This window comes from Nicrophorus vespilloides, unplaced genomic scaffold (genome assembly GCF_001412225.1).
Source record: "Nicrophorus vespilloides isolate i.1.1-1 unplaced genomic scaffold, Nicve_v1.0, whole genome shotgun sequence".
In the NCBI taxonomy this organism is placed as follows: Eukaryota; Metazoa; Arthropoda; class Insecta; order Coleoptera; family Silphidae; genus Nicrophorus; species Nicrophorus vespilloides.
In genome coordinates this window covers 27,244-47,347 of record NW_017099704.1, presented here as the reverse complement: position 1 = coordinate 47,347, position 20,104 = coordinate 27,244, and the positions used below count along the sequence as shown (strand labels likewise).

At 36.6% G+C, this 20,104-nt stretch overlaps 3 protein-coding genes across 11 annotated transcripts in view; all 3 read left to right on the top strand.

The window, feature by feature from the left end:
- The first annotated feature begins 204 nt into the window (after window positions 1-204).
- LOC108565260 (putative fatty acyl-CoA reductase CG5065) lies at window positions 205-7,722 on the top strand. Of its 4 annotated transcripts, none has more exons than XM_017924617.1 (8): window positions 205-241; window positions 5,653-5,855; window positions 5,914-6,222; window positions 6,275-6,470; window positions 6,544-6,742; window positions 6,796-7,035; window positions 7,098-7,355; window positions 7,419-7,722. In XM_017924617.1, the coding sequence occupies exons 2-8, from the start codon at window positions 5,655-5,657 to the stop codon at window positions 7,570-7,572; spliced, it is 1,557 nt and encodes a 518-aa protein (XP_017780106.1). In that variant the 5' UTR covers window positions 205-241; window positions 5,653-5,654; the 3' UTR covers window positions 7,573-7,722. The 4 variants fall into 4 exon arrangements, with proteins under 4 accessions (XP_017780106.1, XP_017780107.1, XP_017780104.1 ...); XM_017924618.1 differs by lacking the exon at window positions 205-241 and adding an exon at window positions 2,995-3,091; XM_017924615.1 differs by lacking the exon at window positions 205-241 and adding an exon at window positions 4,972-5,197.
- A 262-nt stretch (window positions 7,723-7,984) lies between these two features.
- On the top strand, window positions 7,985-12,019 carry LOC108565273 (amino acid transporter ANTL1-like). 2 transcript variants are annotated; one of them, XM_017924642.1, is made up of 7 exons: window positions 7,985-8,347; window positions 8,871-9,024; window positions 10,331-10,499; window positions 10,560-10,748; window positions 10,815-11,059; window positions 11,121-11,327; window positions 11,394-12,018. In XM_017924642.1, exons 1-7 carry the CDS (start codon window positions 8,246-8,248, stop codon window positions 11,726-11,728), a joined length of 1,401 nt encoding a protein of 466 aa, XP_017780131.1. In that variant the 5' UTR covers window positions 7,985-8,245; the 3' UTR covers window positions 11,729-12,018. The 2 variants fall into 2 exon arrangements, with proteins under 2 accessions (XP_017780131.1, XP_017780132.1); XM_017924643.1 differs by lacking the exon at window positions 7,985-8,347 and adding an exon at window positions 8,485-8,573 and having other exon boundaries at window positions 11,394-12,019.
- A 287-nt stretch (window positions 12,020-12,306) lies between these two features.
- The window catches only part of LOC108565263 (protein furry), a 26,848-nt gene continuing 19,050 nt past the window's right edge, over window positions 12,307-20,104 (top strand). For 4 of the 5 annotated variants that reach the window (XM_017924625.1, XM_017924622.1, XM_017924623.1 and 1 more), the window contains exons 1-16: window positions 12,308-12,605; window positions 12,750-12,832; window positions 13,161-13,358; window positions 13,419-13,645; window positions 13,699-13,883; window positions 13,946-14,155; window positions 14,226-14,571; window positions 14,662-14,896; window positions 14,956-16,450; window positions 16,512-16,688; window positions 17,818-17,952; window positions 18,406-18,576; window positions 18,650-18,963; window positions 19,024-19,298; window positions 19,359-19,513; window positions 19,801-19,958. In XM_017924625.1, coding sequence (XP_017780114.1) covers window positions 12,787-12,832; window positions 13,161-13,358; window positions 13,419-13,645; window positions 13,699-13,883; window positions 13,946-14,155; window positions 14,226-14,571; window positions 14,662-14,896; window positions 14,956-16,450; window positions 16,512-16,688; window positions 17,818-17,952; window positions 18,406-18,576; window positions 18,650-18,963; window positions 19,024-19,298; window positions 19,359-19,513; window positions 19,801-19,958 — 4,327 coding nt within the window. In that variant the 5' untranslated portion in view covers window positions 12,308-12,605; window positions 12,750-12,786. Of the gene's footprint in view, window positions 12,606-12,749; window positions 12,833-13,160; window positions 13,359-13,418; window positions 13,646-13,698; window positions 13,884-13,945; window positions 14,156-14,225; window positions 14,572-14,661; window positions 14,897-14,955; window positions 16,451-16,511; window positions 16,689-17,817; window positions 17,953-18,405; window positions 18,577-18,649; window positions 18,964-19,023; window positions 19,299-19,358; window positions 19,514-19,800; window positions 19,959-20,104 lie in introns of all 5 variants that reach the window. The other variant, XM_017924624.1, reaches the window with a different exon arrangement.

Genomic DNA, 20,104 nt, shown 5'->3' with positions numbered 1-20,104 from the left:
AAAAAAAATTGACAATGAGGTGGATTTCGAAATTGCAATTAGAATTTGACGACCTTTCTCGTCTGATGCACCTTGACTTTCTAACCGAAGCGGCCCAAGTTATTTTTAATAGTTAAGTGGGTAACAAGGTACTTAGCTCGTACCCAAAATGCACTCGAGGCAAGCTGAAGTGCCCCGTCGTCTCATCAAATGCCAGAAGCTATGCCAAGAAAGTTTTTGGCGTCTTGGGAATTGATATCATGTAAGATGAAACGGATAAAATCATGTTAACAATTGCGATATTTTGTACAATAAGAATTAGTGCACGTGTGACAGATCCAAGAGATTTTTCATAATCGGAATTTTATTTTAAGTAAATAAAGTTGCCTATACATTCGTATTGGAATTAATTTTAAAATTTGCTTTCACAGATTAATCCATTCAAACTATTATAGTTTTGTATAAAATCACTAAAACGTGAAAACAGTGCATTTTTGAACTTTAATTTTTGCCAAATCTTCATCAGAATATAAATACTTATTTTTAGTGTAAATGTTAGATTTTATATAATCTTGTCAAAAAGAAAAAATCAAAGCAAACATAATCTCGAAATGGAAACGCGCCGATGAGCAAAACATTTCACTTGACCAAAAGGAGAGGATTACGAAAGGCGAAGAGAGGAGAGGAGGCCGACGATCGAATAGAAAAGCAATTATATCGTAAGAAAGATTTTTCAATCTCACCTTGTTGTTGTTCTTCTCATCTGGCATCGATTTTTATTTCTCTTCAAATTACACAAGAGATATACATGCAAGCCATTAATTATGTAAGCGCTAAATATTTGAAATACCTTAAAACGTTTGCAACTGCATTTCCATTAAGAAGAAAACATTTGCAAAGTTTGAAAGAGTTTCGAAAGAGAAAAAAATACAACAAATCCACAATAATTGATCTCGTTTTTTATATATATATATATGTATATAACAAATTTCGCAACGCGTTAAGTTCAACGCCTTCGAGATAAATGTAGCTGGAAAAACATGAAAGCGAAGCTTGAGGAAATGTGCGTTTCCACATAAGTGGCAATTATTATAACCGCATTAGTATTAGGTCCATCAATTATTTCTCTATTAGAAAACCTTTTATGTGGTGCACAAAGAAAAACATTCGAAAGAGCCTCCTTTGCATTTGAACAGAAAAGCAATTCCGCAATTCGGAGTTACATAAATATAAAATAATTATAGAGAAAGAAAGAAAGAACAAATTGGACTTGTGAATGAGAGCTTAGATGCATTTATAATTGGAACGATTGGATAATCTGCATATTATGATATTTGACTCGGAGAGGAGATTGAAAAGTAAAAGTGAAATTAGATTGATGCATTGCTAAGAAATATTCTATAATCGTGTTCGCAATATTTTAAAAGAATATTTATTTTCTTCGTCAAAAGCAAAATACCTCTAAAGTTCGAATAAATCAATACTTTTTTATTCCTTAAATATATTTTAATGAATTTACAATTTTTCTATTATTAGAAAAAATAATTTATTGATGGAGAACTTATATTAATAACTAAAATATCAACGGCTTTTAAATGTATGTGAAATTCATTGTTCTAGCAGATTGTGCTCGTTTCGGTTTACAAACTACAATTTGTTTTAAACAATAGCGTAAATTATCTACTCTATTTTTTTTTATTAATAAGTCATAGTCAGTTAGTTTTCTACTGATTTCTTTCACTACAATTAATTGGTAACATATTGTACACGAATAAAGAAAGATTTGTGTATTTTTACTTTCGAGAACGAATTTTAAAAATAAATAATTAAATGGTTGTGATGATATATGTAAACACACTTAACGACAGAATAAAAAAAATAGACTTAATTATTCTTTTAATAACAACAACAACTTTGTTATTTTCTTTCGATGAATCAAGTATTTTATGAGCAGTTTCCAAAATAACAATTGATCAATTAATTAATATGAAAATTACACAAGTTTTAAGCAGCTTCATGTTATAAATTCTTCTCATTTCTCCAAAGAGTTGCACATTATACACATTTCAATTATTCAATCTAATTATATACATAACTTTGCGTTTTTTTGACTAATTAAGATGAAAAAACACTCATGTTTTAAATGTTTTCTTCGGACAGAAAATTACAATTTTGTATGTTTCGGTTTTTCAATTCCTTTTCAAATTATTGCTAGTAAATTTCGAAATTTAGATTTTTCATATTCAAGTTTTTCAAATTATTATGTTTTCCATTGCAAATTTTCTAATTCCATTAAATTTGTTCCAAGTTGAGATTTTCATATTCAGATCGAAGTTGGCGTTGCTTAACCTTCGTGAACTGTCAAACTTCAAATTAACAGTATTCAAAAACGAAAAAAACTAGACATAACATTTTTTAAACCAATCTAATTTAAACTAACAAATAATAGTCAATGTTTACCTTTACAATTCTTCTAAATTCTTTAAACTTGCGTTCAAAGTTGAGATGTATTCTCCTTAAGCTACCAAAGTTCAATTAAAAAAAAATTAAACCTAAACACTTAAATCACTTAAACTGTATACTCTTCCTGCTCCAGTTTCTACATATATTTATATTTTATTACACAAAACATTGTTTTACACAATTAATGAATTTACGCATAAACAAAACAAAAAACAAACTAATTGTATTCGTTGAAGTTGAGCCATTACTATAGAAACGGACGTACTCCAAAAAAAAAACAAGCTACCCATTGACTGGAAAGCCTCAAACAAAACAATAATTAAAATAAACAAGTGCACAACAAACGAAACAAATGTGTTTTTTTTTATTTATTTATCCTTTTCTTCCTCGTTCCTCGCCGATTGAAGGAAATAAGCCAATTGTGCGTCTTTCTCGTTTCCGAAACCAGTTTCGCGGTGCGAGCGAAAGAAATGGAGAGATCCGGTGCGATTTAGATTAAGTAAGTTTGAAAGAAAGGTCAGTCCGCCAGTTTACAATTCACGCTCCTGCAGATCGGAGCTTTCCACAACAAAGTGGAAGTTCTCAACAACAACAACAAAAGAAATACAGTTTCGAATTCGAATTCAGTTATTTTCATTTCATTATTTTGGTAAGTAATATTTTTTTTGGTTAATTAAATATCATAAATAATTTTCGATGAAATTTACAAAAACAAAAAATATCCATATTTAATATAATAGGAATGTGCCATGTGTAGACATGTAATTCACTTTCTACTTTTATAACGTTAATATACAAAATGAGTGTGCGTTTAGATTACACTACAGCATTAAAATATATTTAAATGAAGTTTTGAGAAACTTTCTTCAAGCCATCTTTTATATATGACATTAATTAAATTCATAGCATTCTTGGATTATTTCTAAACATGATTACGGGATTTGTTTCATCAGCAAAATATAAACTAGAGATTCATAGATTTATTGACAACATTCAACAAGTATACAAGACTGCAAAAATGATTATTTTCAAATAAGATTACATGATTTGTTGTTTCATAAATGAAATATAAAATTGGGATTTATCGATTTATTGTATATACTTTTTCAGAAACTTTCTTTAAATTTACTTAATGAACCAACAACTTAAGCTATAATTATGTCAATATTTAGGTAAGGTTTATTAACAGTTCTTTAATGTACACGAGAATTGCTGAATTTTGCAATCAGAAAATTATTGCGTGATTTTATTACTCTAACAAATCAATTTAAATCTAACAAAAAAGAAGAATCTCCAATTCAATTAGATACCGTGACGCAGCTTCTTCAACTTTCTTAAACTACGAAACTAAATAATAATAAAGATGTATGCTTAGATTAGATTATTCAACATAAAAAAAAAGTTGTGTAATTTGTCATGTTTTTTTTTTAAATTATTGCTCCAAGTAAATAAATTAATTAATGGAATTACGTAATCTAATGTTCTTACATAAATTGCTTTGTATTGTTTGTCTAAACATCGCCATTCTTTCATCTAATTGAAACTTACTTAACACCAATAAACTACTCGCAACTGCGACATCGATGAATCCAATTAACGCGAATCAATTAAAACGGAAAGTGAGGAAACGAAGAAGAAAATTACCAATTACCCACTAACGAATTCCAATTTGCGAATGGAAACGGAAACACAGCATACAATTATGTCACCGCGTTGTTTCTAAAAAAAAAAAACAAGCTATATCAATTCTCTATAACTCGTTAAGAAAAAGGAATGTAACATTCGTTGTATATATAAACAGTGACAATGTTTTAAACGTTCTTCCTTATTATGAAAACCAAAAAAAAAATAAAAATTTCAAGTGAAAGAGTTTCCTTATTATGCAAAAATAAAATTAAAATATATACATAGGCGCGTACATCACCACTATTAATTCCATTTTAAAACGATGGACTTTAACTTTCTTGCATTAGCGAATGCATTCCTCGAAGGTAACTGCATCATCATCATATTTGCCGTATGTTAATTAAACTTAATGACATCCTAGAAAATATCATAATTATTGTTGTGTTTTTTTCCGCAAAGAGTAATTAATAATTGTGATTAATTACGAAATAATAATTGAAATTGTAATTAATTGAAATCTAAGCAATCTCTAACCAAGGGAAAGATCTCTTCGGTAATTATTATTGTTGATGAATAAAACTAAGCAACTGAAGAACGGCTTTCTCAATTTCAATCACGAATCTCGAAATATCTAAGCGGTTGCGCAAAGGTAAGCATTAGAATTTAAAAACCGGATTACGTTTAGGTTAACCGAATTTTGTAAATTACACCGACAAGATGAGAGAAAGAAAGAGAAACAGGACTTAATAAAGTTAAATATTAAACTTGTTTATAAGTCTATTTAAAGAATCAAGGTTTTTTTCCAATTATTATTTACGTAAATAATTGTCCGTTCTATATACATTTTAATTGTAGCTTGCAACATCAACTCTCGTAAGAAATATTGTTACAGATTGATTGGAAATATACTTGATACCGACAAGACAATTGGATTTCAATCAATTTGAAAATCAAGATGAAGGAATTCATTTTATTTTTTTGATTTCAAACGAATGAACGCAGTCTTATAAATTGGTTCACTTTCACCGTTTGTTGAGACAAACGTTATGAATTGTCCGCGCTCCAATAATGAATGCGCGACGCAGGGAAAGTCACAGCAGCAGAAGAAATAAGATCGTATCCGAAATTGGTAAATTGCATTATTTTCCAAATTTGAATATTGAAAATACTAATAATATTATAACTCAGGAAAGCTTGACGTAGAGAAACGTTGCATCATTCGTATTTTAGGAACGGCCCACCAAAATTGATTAATCATGGAGAGAAAATGTCAATGTTTACGTAAAGGTTTTTTCTTTTCATTCTTCCATTTGAAGCTTGACCATTCACGCGGAACAAAAATCAAAAAGTACATCGATTCGAAAGTTGAATTTGATATGATAAACTTAAGCTTAAACATTGGTTTTTATTTTTTTGTTATTTTTTTGTATAAAATCATTTGTAAGAAGTTTAAGAATAATTAATTACAATTTAAGATGTGAACTCTCTTTTATGAAAAAAAAAACAGACTAGAACAAATTAATCATTGTTTCTAAAAAAAGATAATATAAGTAAATTTCTTGTGTTTTTTTTGTTGTTGTTTAGCAATGGATCACGATAAGAGCGCTGTAGCAGAATGGTACAAAGGAAGGAGCATCTTCATAACCGGAGGCACCGGTTTCATGGGTAAAGTCCTCGTTGAAAAGCTGCTGTTCTCCTGCAAAGACATCGCCAATATTTACATCCTGATGCGTTCGAAGCGCGGAAAGAACCCAGAGCAACGTATCGAGGAGATGTTCAAATTGCCAGTCAGTAGCCATCAAATGCCATCAATCTGAATATTTTAAGATTTCTCTCTTTTGGTAGATGTTCAAGAGATTGCGCGATTCGAATCCTGCGGCCATAAAGAAATTGAAACCTGTGCACGGTGATTTGGTCAGCGAAAATTTGGGTTTGAGCGAAGCCGAGCAACAGCTCATCATCAACAATGCTTCCGTGGTGTTTCATTGCGCTGCTACACTCAAACTGGAGGCCATCCTCAAAGATGCAATCGAACAAAACACTGCGGGAACTGAAAGGGTCGTCGATTTGGTGAAGAGGATCAAGCATTTGGATGCTTTCATCCACATGAGCACCGCATTTTGCTCAGCTGATATCGACGTTTTCGAAGAAAAAGTAAGTTATTTTAAATAGTTTTAAGAATACTTTAATTATTATATTGCTTTAGGTTTATAAATGCCCCGACGATCCAAGAGCTGTTGTTGATGTTACCAAGTGGATGAAGGATGACGCCTTGCTGGACGTAACAGAATCTTTGATTAAACCACATCCAAACACGTACACCTACAGTAAAAGATTGGCCGAGACGCTTGTAGCCAATGAATCTGATCATATGAAGGTTGCCATCGTACGTCCATCCATTGGTAAATGCAACAACATTTTTGCAAAAAAAATAAATATTAATTTTCATTTTTCTTTTTTTCTTTTTTGTTACAGTTGTTCCAGCTCTTTCTGAGCCTATTAGAGGTTGGGTGGACAGCTTGAACGGTCCTATGGGATTATTAGTTGCAGCAGGAAAAGGTGTGTTGCGTTCAATGCATTGCAAAGGAGAGAACAGGGCTCAGGTCGTTCCAGTCGACATTGCCATCAACGCCATGATTTTGGTAGCATACAAATTAGGATCGTTGCCTGAAAAGTAACCACAATCAATCCATCAGTAAACGAAATGTTAATAATCTTCTTTTGTAGACCCAAAGAAGTGCCTGTATACAACATGACTAATGACGGAGTCTTCAAGTTAACCTGGGGCGAAGTCTTGGACATCGGAAGAAGTCTAATTTACCAATATCCATTTGAAATGATGGTTTGGTATCCGGATGGCGACATTCGCGCTTCGTACTTTATTCATCGCCTCTACTGCATCTTCTCCCACTGGATTCCAGCTTACTTAATCGATGGTCTGATGTTCATCTTCAGGCAAAAGAGATTGTAAATCATCAAACTTACTTATTGAAAATATATTATTAACAAATCGTGTATATATCTTTCAGCATGGTTCGAGTGCAAACGAAGATACAGGACGGTTTGGAATTGCTGCAATTCTTCGCGACTCGTCAGTGGAACTTTTCCAGCGAACGTTTCCTATCTCTACAAGATAATTTAAGTCCCGTCGATCAAGAGATATTCCACATGGACTTCAGAAAATACTCCGTCAAGGAGTACTTCAAATATTGCATATTGGGAGCTCGCGAATTCTGCATGAAGGAGGATCCGAAAACCTTGCCCAGATGCAGAAGACAACAAACATTGTAAGCATCTAGTACATCAAACTTAATTGAATTATATATACATCTATATTTTATTTTTTTCAGCATGTACATTCTCGATCGCGCTTTAGCTTTGGCTTTCTACTTGGGCTTAATCTGGATGGTAATCTCGAATTTCGAAACGGCAAAGGACGTTTTCGACTACGCCGGAAACTGCGTTCAGGATATACCTGTTCTGGGAAAGCTGGTCGCCAATTGAAGAAAAAAAAGAAACGAGAAGTCGAAATTAAAGACTGATGATGCACGTTTTGTTATAATATTTTGTATTAAAAGAAAGGGATTAAAATATTCTCTAAGAGATTTGAACCTGTATTAATAATGCATTGTTATCTTCCGAATAACGAATGGAAAAGGTGTTATAATTACTTATAGTTTTCGTTACCAATAAAGAAAAAGATAAGAAATTACTGTAAAATTAATGATCATTTCATAAGGTGCGTGGAGAAAAGGGAGCAATCGTTGCATAACGTTTTCGTTACGTATTCGGGTTATTCCAAGAAGTTTCTAATTTTAAGAAAAGTGAACGGATTCGTGAGTTGCGTAAGCTCGTTACGTTTATTTGAATTTCGTTATGCGGGCAACCAAACGTACACCCATTGCTCTGATGACAGTCGTCATGCGGGAATATTGTGGTGGTGCTCAGCAGCAGCAGCAGCAGTTTGTTATGGAAATGGACATGGTCGTTTCTAGATGAAACGAATCAGTGCGGGATGAAGGAAACAGCTGGCGGTTAATTCGCACCATTCGTTGTGGTCAAGTTCAAATTATTAAAATATCCTCTACAAACAAAACAAAAGGAGAAACGCGATGACCTGTGATAGCAACAGTTAACTATTGCAATAACAAAGAATTTATTTTGATTGATCTGATTGATGATGAGGAACTACAATTCCACGGGGGGCTCCAGGGAACCCATCTGGGCAAGGGCCACCCATGATCCTGAGGATCCAATAAGGAGGTTACACACTGACCGGGTAAGTCGACTTGTTATTCAACACTGAGCAGATAGATGAAGTAACACATGCACACACACACACACACAGAGACACACATAAGAGTCTGCTTTATCAGGAAGAGCTTTGATTACATTAATCGGACCAATTATTTTGTTATTACAGTTTTCATTCATTTGATTGTTGTTGGTGCGTTAGGTTTGAAATGGTGAAGGACTACACTCAGTTGAATGTCTGCACCAAAAAGGTTAATCCAGTGAAATTACATATTAACAAGAAAAAGAAAACTAGTTTACAAAACAATCGTAATACATTGATGGAGCATCTTTTTTCTTCTATTTATCAATTTGTTTATTATCAAATAGAAGTATGAAAACATGAAACTGCTGCAATGATTTCTGGATTTAAATATGATGAATTCTCCAAATATAATTATTGTCGCATTAATAATCTGCTTTATTTTTAATGTTTACTTCTGGAAATGAAGCAATTTGTTTTGTTTATAAATAATATAATTATAATCAATTGTTGTTTATTGTTTTAGGTGCAAACTGGATCCAATAATGCGGGTACAGATGAGGTGTCCTACACACAAAAGGAAAAGAAGGGGCTCAACGTTTTCTCGGCGGCCGTCTTCATAGCTGGAGAGATGGCGGGAAGCGGTGTTTTGGCATTGCCGAAGGCCATAGTTGACTCAGGTAATTGATTCTTCGATACGTACAGGATCATCCTGTAAGAATTGTAATACGAAACAGATTGCGATGTTCTTCGTTTCGCTAGACGCGCAACCTTGGAAGGTGTAATTAAAGTATGTGTGTACAGTGGAGGTGGCGATGAGGTCAGTGTTTCGTAATGATGCATGCGTTTCTATTCTAATCTTAACCAGAATATGAGTTTTTTTTTTTTTTACTTGTTACTTGTTTCGCTGGACGAAAATTCTGACCTTCATCTATATATATATATATAATATTTATGTATTCAATTTTTTTTTTATTTCTCCAGATAAACCGAATAGAGTAGTCAGATTAGTTTTATCTATATTTCGCTTTGTACTTTCGCGCTTCGCAATGAATAAATAAGGAAAAATTTTTGGATATTTATAATTGGTGGGGTAATCAAAGTCAATTAATTGCCGCGTGATGGACAGTAGTGCGATTACTGTTGACGACTCCTCCTCTTCTGATAGAGTAACTAGTAGACCAGTCATAATAGTCTGTTATCTGAATAAAGGAGCGAATGCCCAACGATTGTAGGTTTCTTGTCGAATCGTAATTAAAATTTATTGCATTGTTGTAGCGAGATAGGCTGGAATTCCTACACTAATTACGATAAAATTCTTCTTCATCATCATCATCATCGTCGTCGTCGTCGTAATGTTTACATTCGAATTTGAACCAAACAAAGATGCGCACTGTTGCTACGAAAGCAAGCAGTTCAGTTACATCATAACATTTTTTTGTAAATATCGAATGTAGAACGCCACTATTTAAATACTATTATCAAAAGTATATCGAGCTGCACGGAATTCTTCAGTTCGCATCACGAGGAAATGACTCATTTCATTTTTGTTACCTTAGTTACAGTTGAAATCCAACAATTGTCAGCACACGTGTACGTTTTATCCGTATTTGCTTTTTTTCTGACATTCCAAAAATATATTGATTTCGGTAATGCCGCGATAACTTTATTTTTCGAAAATTCTTAATCTTTGCTGGTTCGAAGTGGTTCGATGTTAAATCTCGACGACATCCATTATCATAAGAAAAACATCAATTAATTTCTTTTATAATTCTATCAATAAAAGAGTCGAAAGTCGATAAAACCATTCAGATTTTCGTTTTCAGTTCAAATATAAAGTTGATATCTTTATTTCATTTACTTGCTATTATTCTAAATGACAACGAGTAAAGTTTATTATTTTTATTTTCATGTTTCATTTTAATATACATTTTTGTTGTTGTTGTTGTTGTACTTAGATTAACGTGTTTATTGTTTATTTTTCAGGTTGGATAGGTTTAATTATCTTAGTTGTTTTCTGTTTTAATGCGGGTTACGGTGGCACAAGGTTGGGGGCGTGCTGGGATATCATAGAAGAACGATACCCAGAGCACAGGGGGCGCACCAGGAATCCTTACACGACGATAGCCCACAGAGCCGTGGGGAAATGGGGCAGGTGAGCGAGATAACTAAATTGCAAAATACAATATTCTCTACTATTCGATTCTTCGATCAGCGTTCTGGTCTCCGGCTGTATACAGTTTACGCTGTTCGGTGCTGGAACGGTCTACCTTCTGCTCTCCTCGCAGATCTTCCAAGAGCTTCTCATCGATCACTTTCCTCGCACCAGTTTCTGCGTCTGGTTTTTGCTGATCGCCGCGGTGCTCACGCCTGCGATGTGGCTGGGATCTCCTAAAGAATTCAGGTATTATACTTGTTACCTTTCTTGCGATTATGATCTTTGCATTACAATACGTATTTAACATTTTAGGATCGTCGGCGTCGGGGCCTTATTGACGACAGCTGTAGCTTGCGTGTTGTTCTTCACGCAAATTGTGATGGACGGGATGAATAAGACTGTACCGACGCGCCACGAAGTGCACGGATTTCAAGATTTCTTCCTCTCTTTCGGAACGTTGCTTTTTGCTTTCGGAGGAGCTTCCACCTTCCCAACCATTCAGAACGATATGGAGAATAAGCAGAAGTTTTCGACGAGCGTCACAGCAGCTTTCATTGGTATTTAATGATATTTAAGCAAATAATTCTATATATATGTACTAATTTCTTTTATTTTTAGTTATACTAATCTTATATTTACCGGTAACAGCTGGAGGTTATTTTATTTACGGCGAAGACGTAACAGCAAACATATCGATGTCGTTGTCGAAAACATCTCTCGTCACAATTGCAAACATTCTCATGGGAGTTCATCTGGTTTTAGCTTTCTTGATTGTCATTAATCCGGTGTGTCAGGAATTGGAAGAAATCTTCAAAGTGCCCAGACGTAAGTTTATCCTAGCATCATCGATAGAACTTTAGCATTATTTTTTTTGTTTTTGTTCATTTTTAGATTATCATTGGAAGAGAAGCATTCTTCGCACGTGCATCATCTTCACCATGGTCGTAATCGGCGAAACCATACCTAGGTTCGGAAAAATTCTCTCTTTGGTCGGTGGCTCGACGATCACTCTCCTGACGTTCGTTTTTCCGCCCTATTTCTACATGAAGCTCTGCGGACAGAAGAATCCGCTCTGGCCAGAAAGGCACATCCCAGGTTACATAAGAATTTACCTTTGGGAATTGATCGTGATCGGTCTTGTGGGTGGAACAGCCTCCACGTACAGCGCGATCAAATCCATCTTCGGATCCGGAATGACCGTGCCGTGCTATTGGCCATCATCGTAAATACTGCAATGTGTTGGGCAGCAACGACAACGAAACGTACGATACGTACAGCATTATAGGTTGTATGAACAAACCAAAACGACGATTTGTTACCATTTTACTTCTGTTTTTATTTTTAACTTGTGATATTTTAACTCGTTTTCTGTTTAGGAAATAATTTAAAATCTGTTAACTTGTTCTTGTAATTTGCATTAATCCATTTACGTATTTTAAGATGCGTTTCATCCCGTATATCAAGAGTTTTACCGTAACTCTTATTTTTTTATTAGCATGTTTGGCAAATCTAAATTATATAACTTTTATATGTAACTTGTATATATTTACTCCTAACGTTCTTTTTTCTAAATAAATATTAAATAAAATGTTTCTCTTATTTACATTTAAGCTTTGAAAAACAGAGTCACATATTCATCATTAAGCAACCAAATTAAAACTATTCACTGGTATTGGTATTGTATGTTATATAAAAGTATGTTATTTGTAATTTTGAAAAATAAACCACACCTGCAAAACTTTTTCAAATATTTTAAATATAATGTACATTTGGTTGCCAATGTAACACTATTGTAATCAACGGGGGTAGGTGTATGTTGGATATTCCCGTTTGATAATATAATTGTTTGTTAATCATATTTCAAATGTGTATTTAGTTACGATATTTAATAGAAGTATCGGTATGCAAATCATGTTGAAAAAAAACCGCAACCCAGCTGTAATTTGACAAATGCTGATGGGTGCTGCTATGAGAAACGTCAATATACCAATTGGTTTTATAATATATCATTAAACAAACAATAGGAAGCAGCAGCAACAGTATTTAAAGGGCTAAATTGGATGATATTCGCAAATGTTCTCCGCTTTGCAAAGATGTGATTAGGTGAGGTCCAAAGAAGATCTATAACCTGTATATTTGTAATACTGATGTTTTTTTGTGTGTGTGTTCACTGAATGTAGTCTTAAGATTACAATTGCTTATGATTAATGCTTTCATTTACATTCTTTACATTAGTGTTTATTGCAGACATTATGCTAGAATAGAATAAAAAGCGAATTAAACGATGGCTGACACTGGCAACGAACATCCCACACAGGACAACATCTCAGGTATGTACTACTGGTTTCACTCATACTCTAATTCGAACAGGAGCTGCTAATTTGCTAATTGTTAGGAAGAATTTGCCAGCACAACCTTCACTTGTTTGCTCAGTCTGTTTAATCCAGATGTATATCACTTCACCTGTCCTCCCTCTCTTATTTAACTTTCCAATAATCACCTCTTTGATAAAACATTGAGTACATCCTTCTCAAAGTTGATGTTTTGATGCTCCACAGAGATAAAAGCATGTGGCTCAAATTCAGACCTAAGAATGGTATTCACTGTGTTAGTGCCACTGAAGTTGCTTTCAATGTTGCTGTGCTTCATGTTTTATAGATACTGCACTGAGTGCCCATGATTCCGATGTTGAATCCTCTCACAGTGTCTGCTCTGGCTCAGACACACACAGTGGACACACTTCACTTTCTGGGACCACAGAGAAGGGCTCTATTTCTGGACCCATAGTGCACATCAGTTCCACTTCCAGTGAAGGTGGAACATCAACAACTCTACTGGCCACTGCCAATTCACCAGGTGATCAATTTTACTTGATACCATTGAAACCGTTCTAAACGCGCGTCAATTTAATCGCAGAACCTGATGCCAGATATAGCATGCTAAGCACTACGTCCACATCTGCCTCGAGCAATAGAGGTACGCTTCTACCATGGGGCGCTACAAAAGAAAGATCGCCGCATCCGAGCGTTGGACCCAGCATAGACATGGACATTCGACCAGGAGAATTCGTGATGAGAACGCTCTTCGCGGATTTCACTCTGCAAGCCGAAAGGAAAATCGAGTCCGTCATATACGATCATCACGTAATTTTCTAAACGACACTTCTTGCAATACCTTCAAATTCAATTTCTTGCAGGATAAATTACTCTCCAGAGTGTTGCAAAGAGGTGAAGATCCGCTATTCGACCAACTACTAAGCTCGTTTGGATCCGTCGCTGAGCACTGTCTACCTTCGTTGTTGCGTGCCCTGTTTTCATGGTATCAAAGGCAAATCACAGAGGTTGCAAACGCTGAACAGAAAAAAGTAGAAAAGGGAAAAAGGTAGTTTCAATTCTATCCAGAAAAAAAAATGTTTTTAAATAAATTTGTTTCTTTGTTTCTAGCATCATTTATATGGTGTCTGGGAATACAACTGAAACCGTTGAGAGAAGCGAGTCGAACATCCAGCAGGAACGCAGAGATTTGGCCGTGGAATTCCTTTTCTGCTTAGTTTTAATCGAAGTCCTAAAGCAACTTTCGTTCCATCCAGGACACGAAGATCTCGTGCAGTATATAGAGAGCATCGCTTTTAAGCATTTCAAATACAGAGAAGGGTAAAACAAGATTTTATTCAATAATAATTAATTATTAATTTTTTTGTATATATATATATATATATTTCAGTATTCAATCGAGTCCGAATTCTGCAAACATCCATATGATAGCAGATCTTTACGCCGAGGTGATTGGTGCTTTAGCTCAATCCAGATTCATGTCGGTGAGAACCAGATTTATGGCGGAACTTAAAGAGTTGAGGTCAAAGGATCCCAGTCCGCATACAACGCAGAGCATCATAAGCTTGCTCATGGGCATGAAATTCTTTCGGGTAAAGATGGTACCGATAGAAGAGTTCGAAGCCTCCTTCCAGTTCATGCAGGAGTGTGCCCAATACTTTCTCGATGTCAAAGATAAGGACATTAAACACGCTTTGGCCGGATTGTTCGTAGAAATTTTAGTTCCAGTAGCAGCGGTGAGCCAAAACAAATCACAAATCAAATAGACACATTTTGCTTGAATATAGTCTAAATTTGAAAACAATATCTATTCATATTCATTTCAGACTGTTAAAAACGAAGTCAATGTACCGTGCTTAAAGAATTTCGTTGAAATGCTTTATGCCCAAACACTAGATGCTAGCACTAAATCGAAGCATAGGCTAGCCTTGTTTCCGCTGATCACATGCCTTTTGTGCGTCAGCCAGAAGCAATTCTTCTTGCAGAATTGGCATTATTTCCTTGCCATGTGCCTGTCGCACTTGAAGAACAAAGATCCAAAAATGTGCCGTGTGGCTTTAGGTATTTTCTTGTTTTTACTTTAACGAGTCAAAATGTTATTTACTTGTATACATTTTCAGAGTCGCTGTACCGTTTGTTATGGGTTTACATGATTCGCATCAAATGCGAAAGCAATTCCGCAACTTTATCTCGTTTGCAGAGCATAGTCAACTCGCTCTTCCCCAAAGGATCCAAAGCCGTCGTTCCCAGAGATACGCCTCTAAACATCTTCGTCAAGATCATTCAGTTTATAGCGCAGGAACGGTTGGATTTCGCGATGCGCGAAATCGTATTCGATTTGCTTTCGGTGGGAAGGAACATCAAGATCATCCTCACACCGGAGAGGATGAGCATAGGTTTGAGGGCGTTCCTCGTGGTTGCAGATAGTTTGCAGCAAAAGGAAGGCGAACCACCGATGCCGAGGTCTATGGGAGTATTGCCCAGCGGAAACACGCTCAGAGTGAGGAAAACTTTCCTAAATAAAATGCTAACGGATGATACTGCGAGGTCGATCGGGATGAGTTCGTATTTCCCGCATGTGCGTCGCGTTTTCGTGGACATCTTGAGAGCGTTGGACGCGCAGTACGGAAGACCTTTGATGATGACCAGTACGCAGAATGTTAATAAGGAACCGGACGAGATGATCACAGGAGAGAGAAAGCCGCGCATCGATCTTTTCAGGACTTGCGTTGCAGCAGTACCACGACTGATCCCTGATGGTATGAGCGGCGTAGAGTTGGTGGATTTGCTGTCCAGATTAACCGTGCACATGGACGAGGAGTTGCGAGGATTGGCGTTCCAGAGTTTACAAACTCTGGTCATGGATTTCCCCGATTGGCGTCAGGACGTTATCTGGGGTTTCACTCAGTTCATGGCGAAAGAAGTATTGGACACCTTCCCGCAGCTAGTGGATAGCGGCGTCAGGATGCTGCTCAGTCTGCTCTCGGCTTGGAAGAACGCTCTCTCATCTCCCGGAGGTAACATGAGCACCAGCATGAGATTGGGTAAAGAGCCAGCAGCTGCTACGGAAACCACGAAGAGCGCGACACGAGATCCGAAGGCGACGAAGAGGACGGACAACGCTAAACCGGAACCGCTTTCGTCGGTGCTCCATTTGGTCGAAGCTTTCGCCTTGGTGATGCTTTGCACTTACCGTTTGGTCCCAAGAAAATTATCGGTGCACATCCTGCGCGATATCAAAACTCTGCAGAAACTGTTGAATTGTACCGAAGAGATGGCGATATTGGACGTCATTGATCAATGCCTACCGCAGGTCGTGGAGAAGGTTATCCCGTTTTTACCAGCGAGCGAGAAGACGTTGGTTCAATCCGTGGCTAGCATCGATCTGCAATGGCTGGTGGAGCGGAACACGTGCATTTGGACGGCAGGACTGCACGAGGATGCGAACCTAAAGAGCGGATCGAATACGGTGAATTTCAATGATCCTTGGAGTCTCCTACTGTTCGGTTTCCTTGAGAGAGATCGCATTCTCGGTTTTTGCCCGACCGCAGTTGCCCACTCTTGGCCCTTGGTGTTCTACAGACTTAACGCTCTGTACCCTGTCATAGATCCAACGTAAGATACTAAATACTTATCCCAAAAACTATATGTTTTCTATATAATCTGTTATCTGCAGGCCGGTAAACGACAATCGCGCTTCTTTACTGAGGAGTTCAGCAGCTATCAAGAAGCCCGTCAACGAAAGAGACGCCTACATTCACGTATGGAAGAACTACATAACATTCGCCTTTCGCGTTGTCCCTCCGGTGCCCAGTCCTATAGTGCGTTGCGCCAGCCCCGATCTCAGCTTAAGGTAAGTACTAATGCTTTCTGTACAAAAGAAAAATAAAACTTAAAACACAGAACACACATATGAATTACACAGCTTAAAAATACAGGGCATATGCGAGTAATTGAATCTCCTTCCTAAACTTCTCCTTCTCTTTGCATTAATGCAGGAAATACTTTAATCAATTATTGCGTATGTCTGAACTGAAGTAGATTCAATTATTAAAGTACACATTGTAAGATGTAGATGTCTGCGTCGATCGATTCTCTCTCTTAGATTAGGACTTAGTATATAGAAATGTTCGTTGTCGTTGCTTGAAATGAGCTTAAAAATGTGCGTTACGTCTTTCTCGGCTTTAAATGTTTTCTATTTTATTTTTTTTTATAAATAATTAATTTCAATTGAGAACAGTAATTAACGTTTACATTTTCTACCTGCCTTCTGTTTGTTCTCAGAGCGTTTGGTAATTATTATAAAGTAGTAGCCCTGTAAATCCGATGTTCGGTGAAAACATAGCGAAGTACAATTAAACTTTTCGTTTGAAGGGTTTGATTCTTTTTTGTTACACAATTATATACGAAAAGTGTTTTCATATAAAATCATTTAAAAACAATAATGCTTCTTTTAAAACACGTGTTTTATTCATTATTTTCATTTAAAATGAATGCATGTTTTCACAATGCATATTTTTTGTTTCTGTTTTAGACGTTTTGTAATTACTCGCTATGGTTTCCCCGAAAACAAGGAGTCTCTATGTGCTTTTGTGTATAATGTCTATTATTATTATTACTCTTGTTCGTAACAAAGTTTCGACATGGTACATGTATGTATTTTTCTTTTAAAGTTTACTTTGTTTCTGTCTTTTATTTGTTTGAACGTCGCGCGGTTTACTGGGGGAATGGTTTATATACGTTTTGTTTCTTTTTCTCCTCTCTCTCTCTATTTTTTTTTCAATGCGAATACGAGAAAGGATTACGTGCTTGGTCTCCTCCGGACTCTTGTTACACTTTAATTACAATTTTTTGTTTGTTTTGTTCTTGTTTATTATTAATTTTTATTACTTCTCTCTGTTTTAATTTACTCTCTGTGGAATCTGGTTAACGTTTTTTTTTTAATTATTATTATTAATTCGATTGGTTTCTCTTGGAAAAAGTTCACTGGAAGGTGTTGTAGAGACAAGTGATCTCAGTACAAGTCTTGAGAACTTGGTCCAGGCGCAGGGTCTGGTATCCACCGGCAGATTCACTCTGCCTCTCTCCGCCATTCGGAGACAACACAAACGGACCAGGTGAATCTCATATATCCACATCATTTTTATTATTACATAAAACAAGCAAATCAAGAAATATCTTAAACCCTTTTATTTATTTACTTATTTCTATCGTCATAACAAAAAAAAGAAAAAAAAAAGAGCGAAAAATCAATTCAGAAAACGAATCACATCCTCTCACCGGTTTATTTCGTTCTGCATACATAGTGTTAATTTAGTAATGGTAGACTAGAATATCTGTTTAATTACTTACCTACTTTATTTTTTTTTGTGTAGTTTCATTGTTATTTGACGAGGGCCCCTGTTATACATATCTCTGTTGAAAAAAAAAGAATGAAGTAATACATATTATTCAAGTTTTTTTTTTTGTTCGACTGTACCAAAAACAACATGAATCATTACAACGAGTCTTCGTATTTTATTTTCATTTTGGGCACACGTGCTCCTGCTTTTTGTTTTGGTGATTCGCAGCTCTTCACCGGATAGTTTGAATGCGGAAAGGAACGATACGAAGTGCACGGGAGTCACAGCATCGCCGGCCGCCCTTTACAAGCTCATCGTACCTTTGCTGAGATGCGAATTCGTTGATGTCAGAGATGCAGCGGTGATGGCCCTTGGGAACGTGAACAGCGATGCCCTAAAGTACAAACTCTTACAACAAACTTTGTCTGAAAACAAACCGATAACTCGATTGATCCGGTTTTGCTTCTTCTAGGGATTTAATGGAAGAGCTCGTTGTCTACATCCGCGAGGCAGTGGATAGGAAGCAAGAGAACGTGAGGCGTCGCAGGAGACGCGACGCCCTGCGAATCCAATTAATTAAAGTCCTCGAACTTATAGCTCAATACGGGACTTTTAGCGTGAGTTCTTTCGTGTTGGACAGGAACACGCTGCATCCGACTTTCGTGGAATACATGGAAGGTGCACGGATTTACCTGGAGAGTGAAACCGACAAGAACACGTCCACCGTGAAGGAGATCGTTTCGCACTTTTGCAGTTTCATCAGGAAGATGATTAAGAGCTTCAGTCGTGAGTTGTCGGCAATCCGTGAATTCATGACAATTTATGTAATCTGTTCATTTTCCTTAGTGGACACGTGCCAAACCCTGTTGAAACGAGATCTTCGAAAGAAACTCTTCAGTCTGTTCTCCTGTTGGTCCGGGAAATATGGAGCGCCCATCCGGACTGCTTCCACGCCGGACGTAGAGCCATCCCCAAAGAAGTGCACTGACCTGCATTTCTCTGCTCTGCAAGCTATGAGCGCCCTCCTCTGCTGCGGCCCCTGCTTCGATCCGCAGAAGCTTACCGAGGATGGTAACTTGTACAAGTGGCTCGACGTTATGTTGGATAGCAACGAAGAGAAGGTTCAGCCAAAAAATATATCAACAAGAATTATTTAGTTTTCACGAAGCGAGTCTTTACAGGTTTACAATCTCGGAAGGGAAACCGTGGTGCTTCTATTGGAGTGCAATCCAGATTCCGATCCTCTCCTGGATTGGACCGTGCACCGCTGTTACACCGGTACACAGGCTGTGGCGGATGGCTGTTTCCTTGCATTTGCCACTATTTTCAGCGCCAAGTAAGTACAATTAATTGCACGAATTTATAAACATAGACATTGAACATAGTTGCGTTCAAATTGGAATAAACTTTCAGGCGTTTGAATTTACATCAATGTAAGTTAAATATGCCCTATATCGGCGACGAAAAATTGATTTCAGTAATATGCGTTTGACAAGGCTAATTTGAAGCCGTTAATTAATGTCGACGTTTCAAGAAATTCGTATCCCTTCAAGTGCAGACTCGACTTAATTAAGTAATGCCTTGTTTTTCTTTCTTTATTTCTTTCTTTTCCTTCTTATTTAGGGAATATCCTTGCGATCATTACACGGCCGTCATCAATGTTACCTTGATGAACACCGGCTGTCCGAGACCGGTGGTCCGTGATACTGCCCTTCAGCTTCTTCAAATCCTCGATAAGCGGTTCTTCGGCACCGTCGGACCATTGGCAGAGGGTGACCTCGGTGAGTCCAACATTTTTTTGTTTAATTAAATTTTGCGGTTTAATGCGTGACAGCGGGAGCAGCAGCACCCGAAATTACTTAATTAGAACGGCAAATCGTATTTGCCTCCAAGTATGCGAGCAATTTTGCGTGCAAATTGTTTGTTC

What these genes read in the sequence shown, in the direction of transcription:
- LOC108565260 (XM_017924615.1), top strand. Translation starts at nt 5,137, where the DNA reads ATGAATGCGCGACGCAGGGAAAGTCACAGCAGCAGAAGAAATAAGATC. An exon ending in AGGAGATGTTCAAATTGCCA is followed by an intron (nt 5,856 to 5,913) that starts GTCAGTAGCCAT and finishes CTCTTTTGGTAG; the next exon opens with ATGTTCAAGAGATTGCGCGA. An exon ending in TGCAGAAGACAACAAACATT is followed by an intron (nt 7,356 to 7,418) that starts GTAAGCATCTAG and finishes TATTTTTTTCAG; the next exon opens with CATGTACATTCTCGATCGCG.
- LOC108565273 (XM_017924642.1), top strand. Translation starts at nt 8,246, where the DNA reads ATGATGAGGAACTACAATTCCACGGGGGGCTCCAGGGAACCCATCTGG. An exon ending in GGATCTCCTAAAGAATTCAG is followed by an intron (nt 10,749 to 10,814) that starts GTATTATACTTG and finishes TTAACATTTTAG; the next exon opens with GATCGTCGGCGTCGGGGCCT. An exon ending in CGTCACAGCAGCTTTCATTG is followed by an intron (nt 11,060 to 11,120) that starts GTATTTAATGAT and finishes TTTTATTTTTAG; the next exon opens with TTATACTAATCTTATATTTA.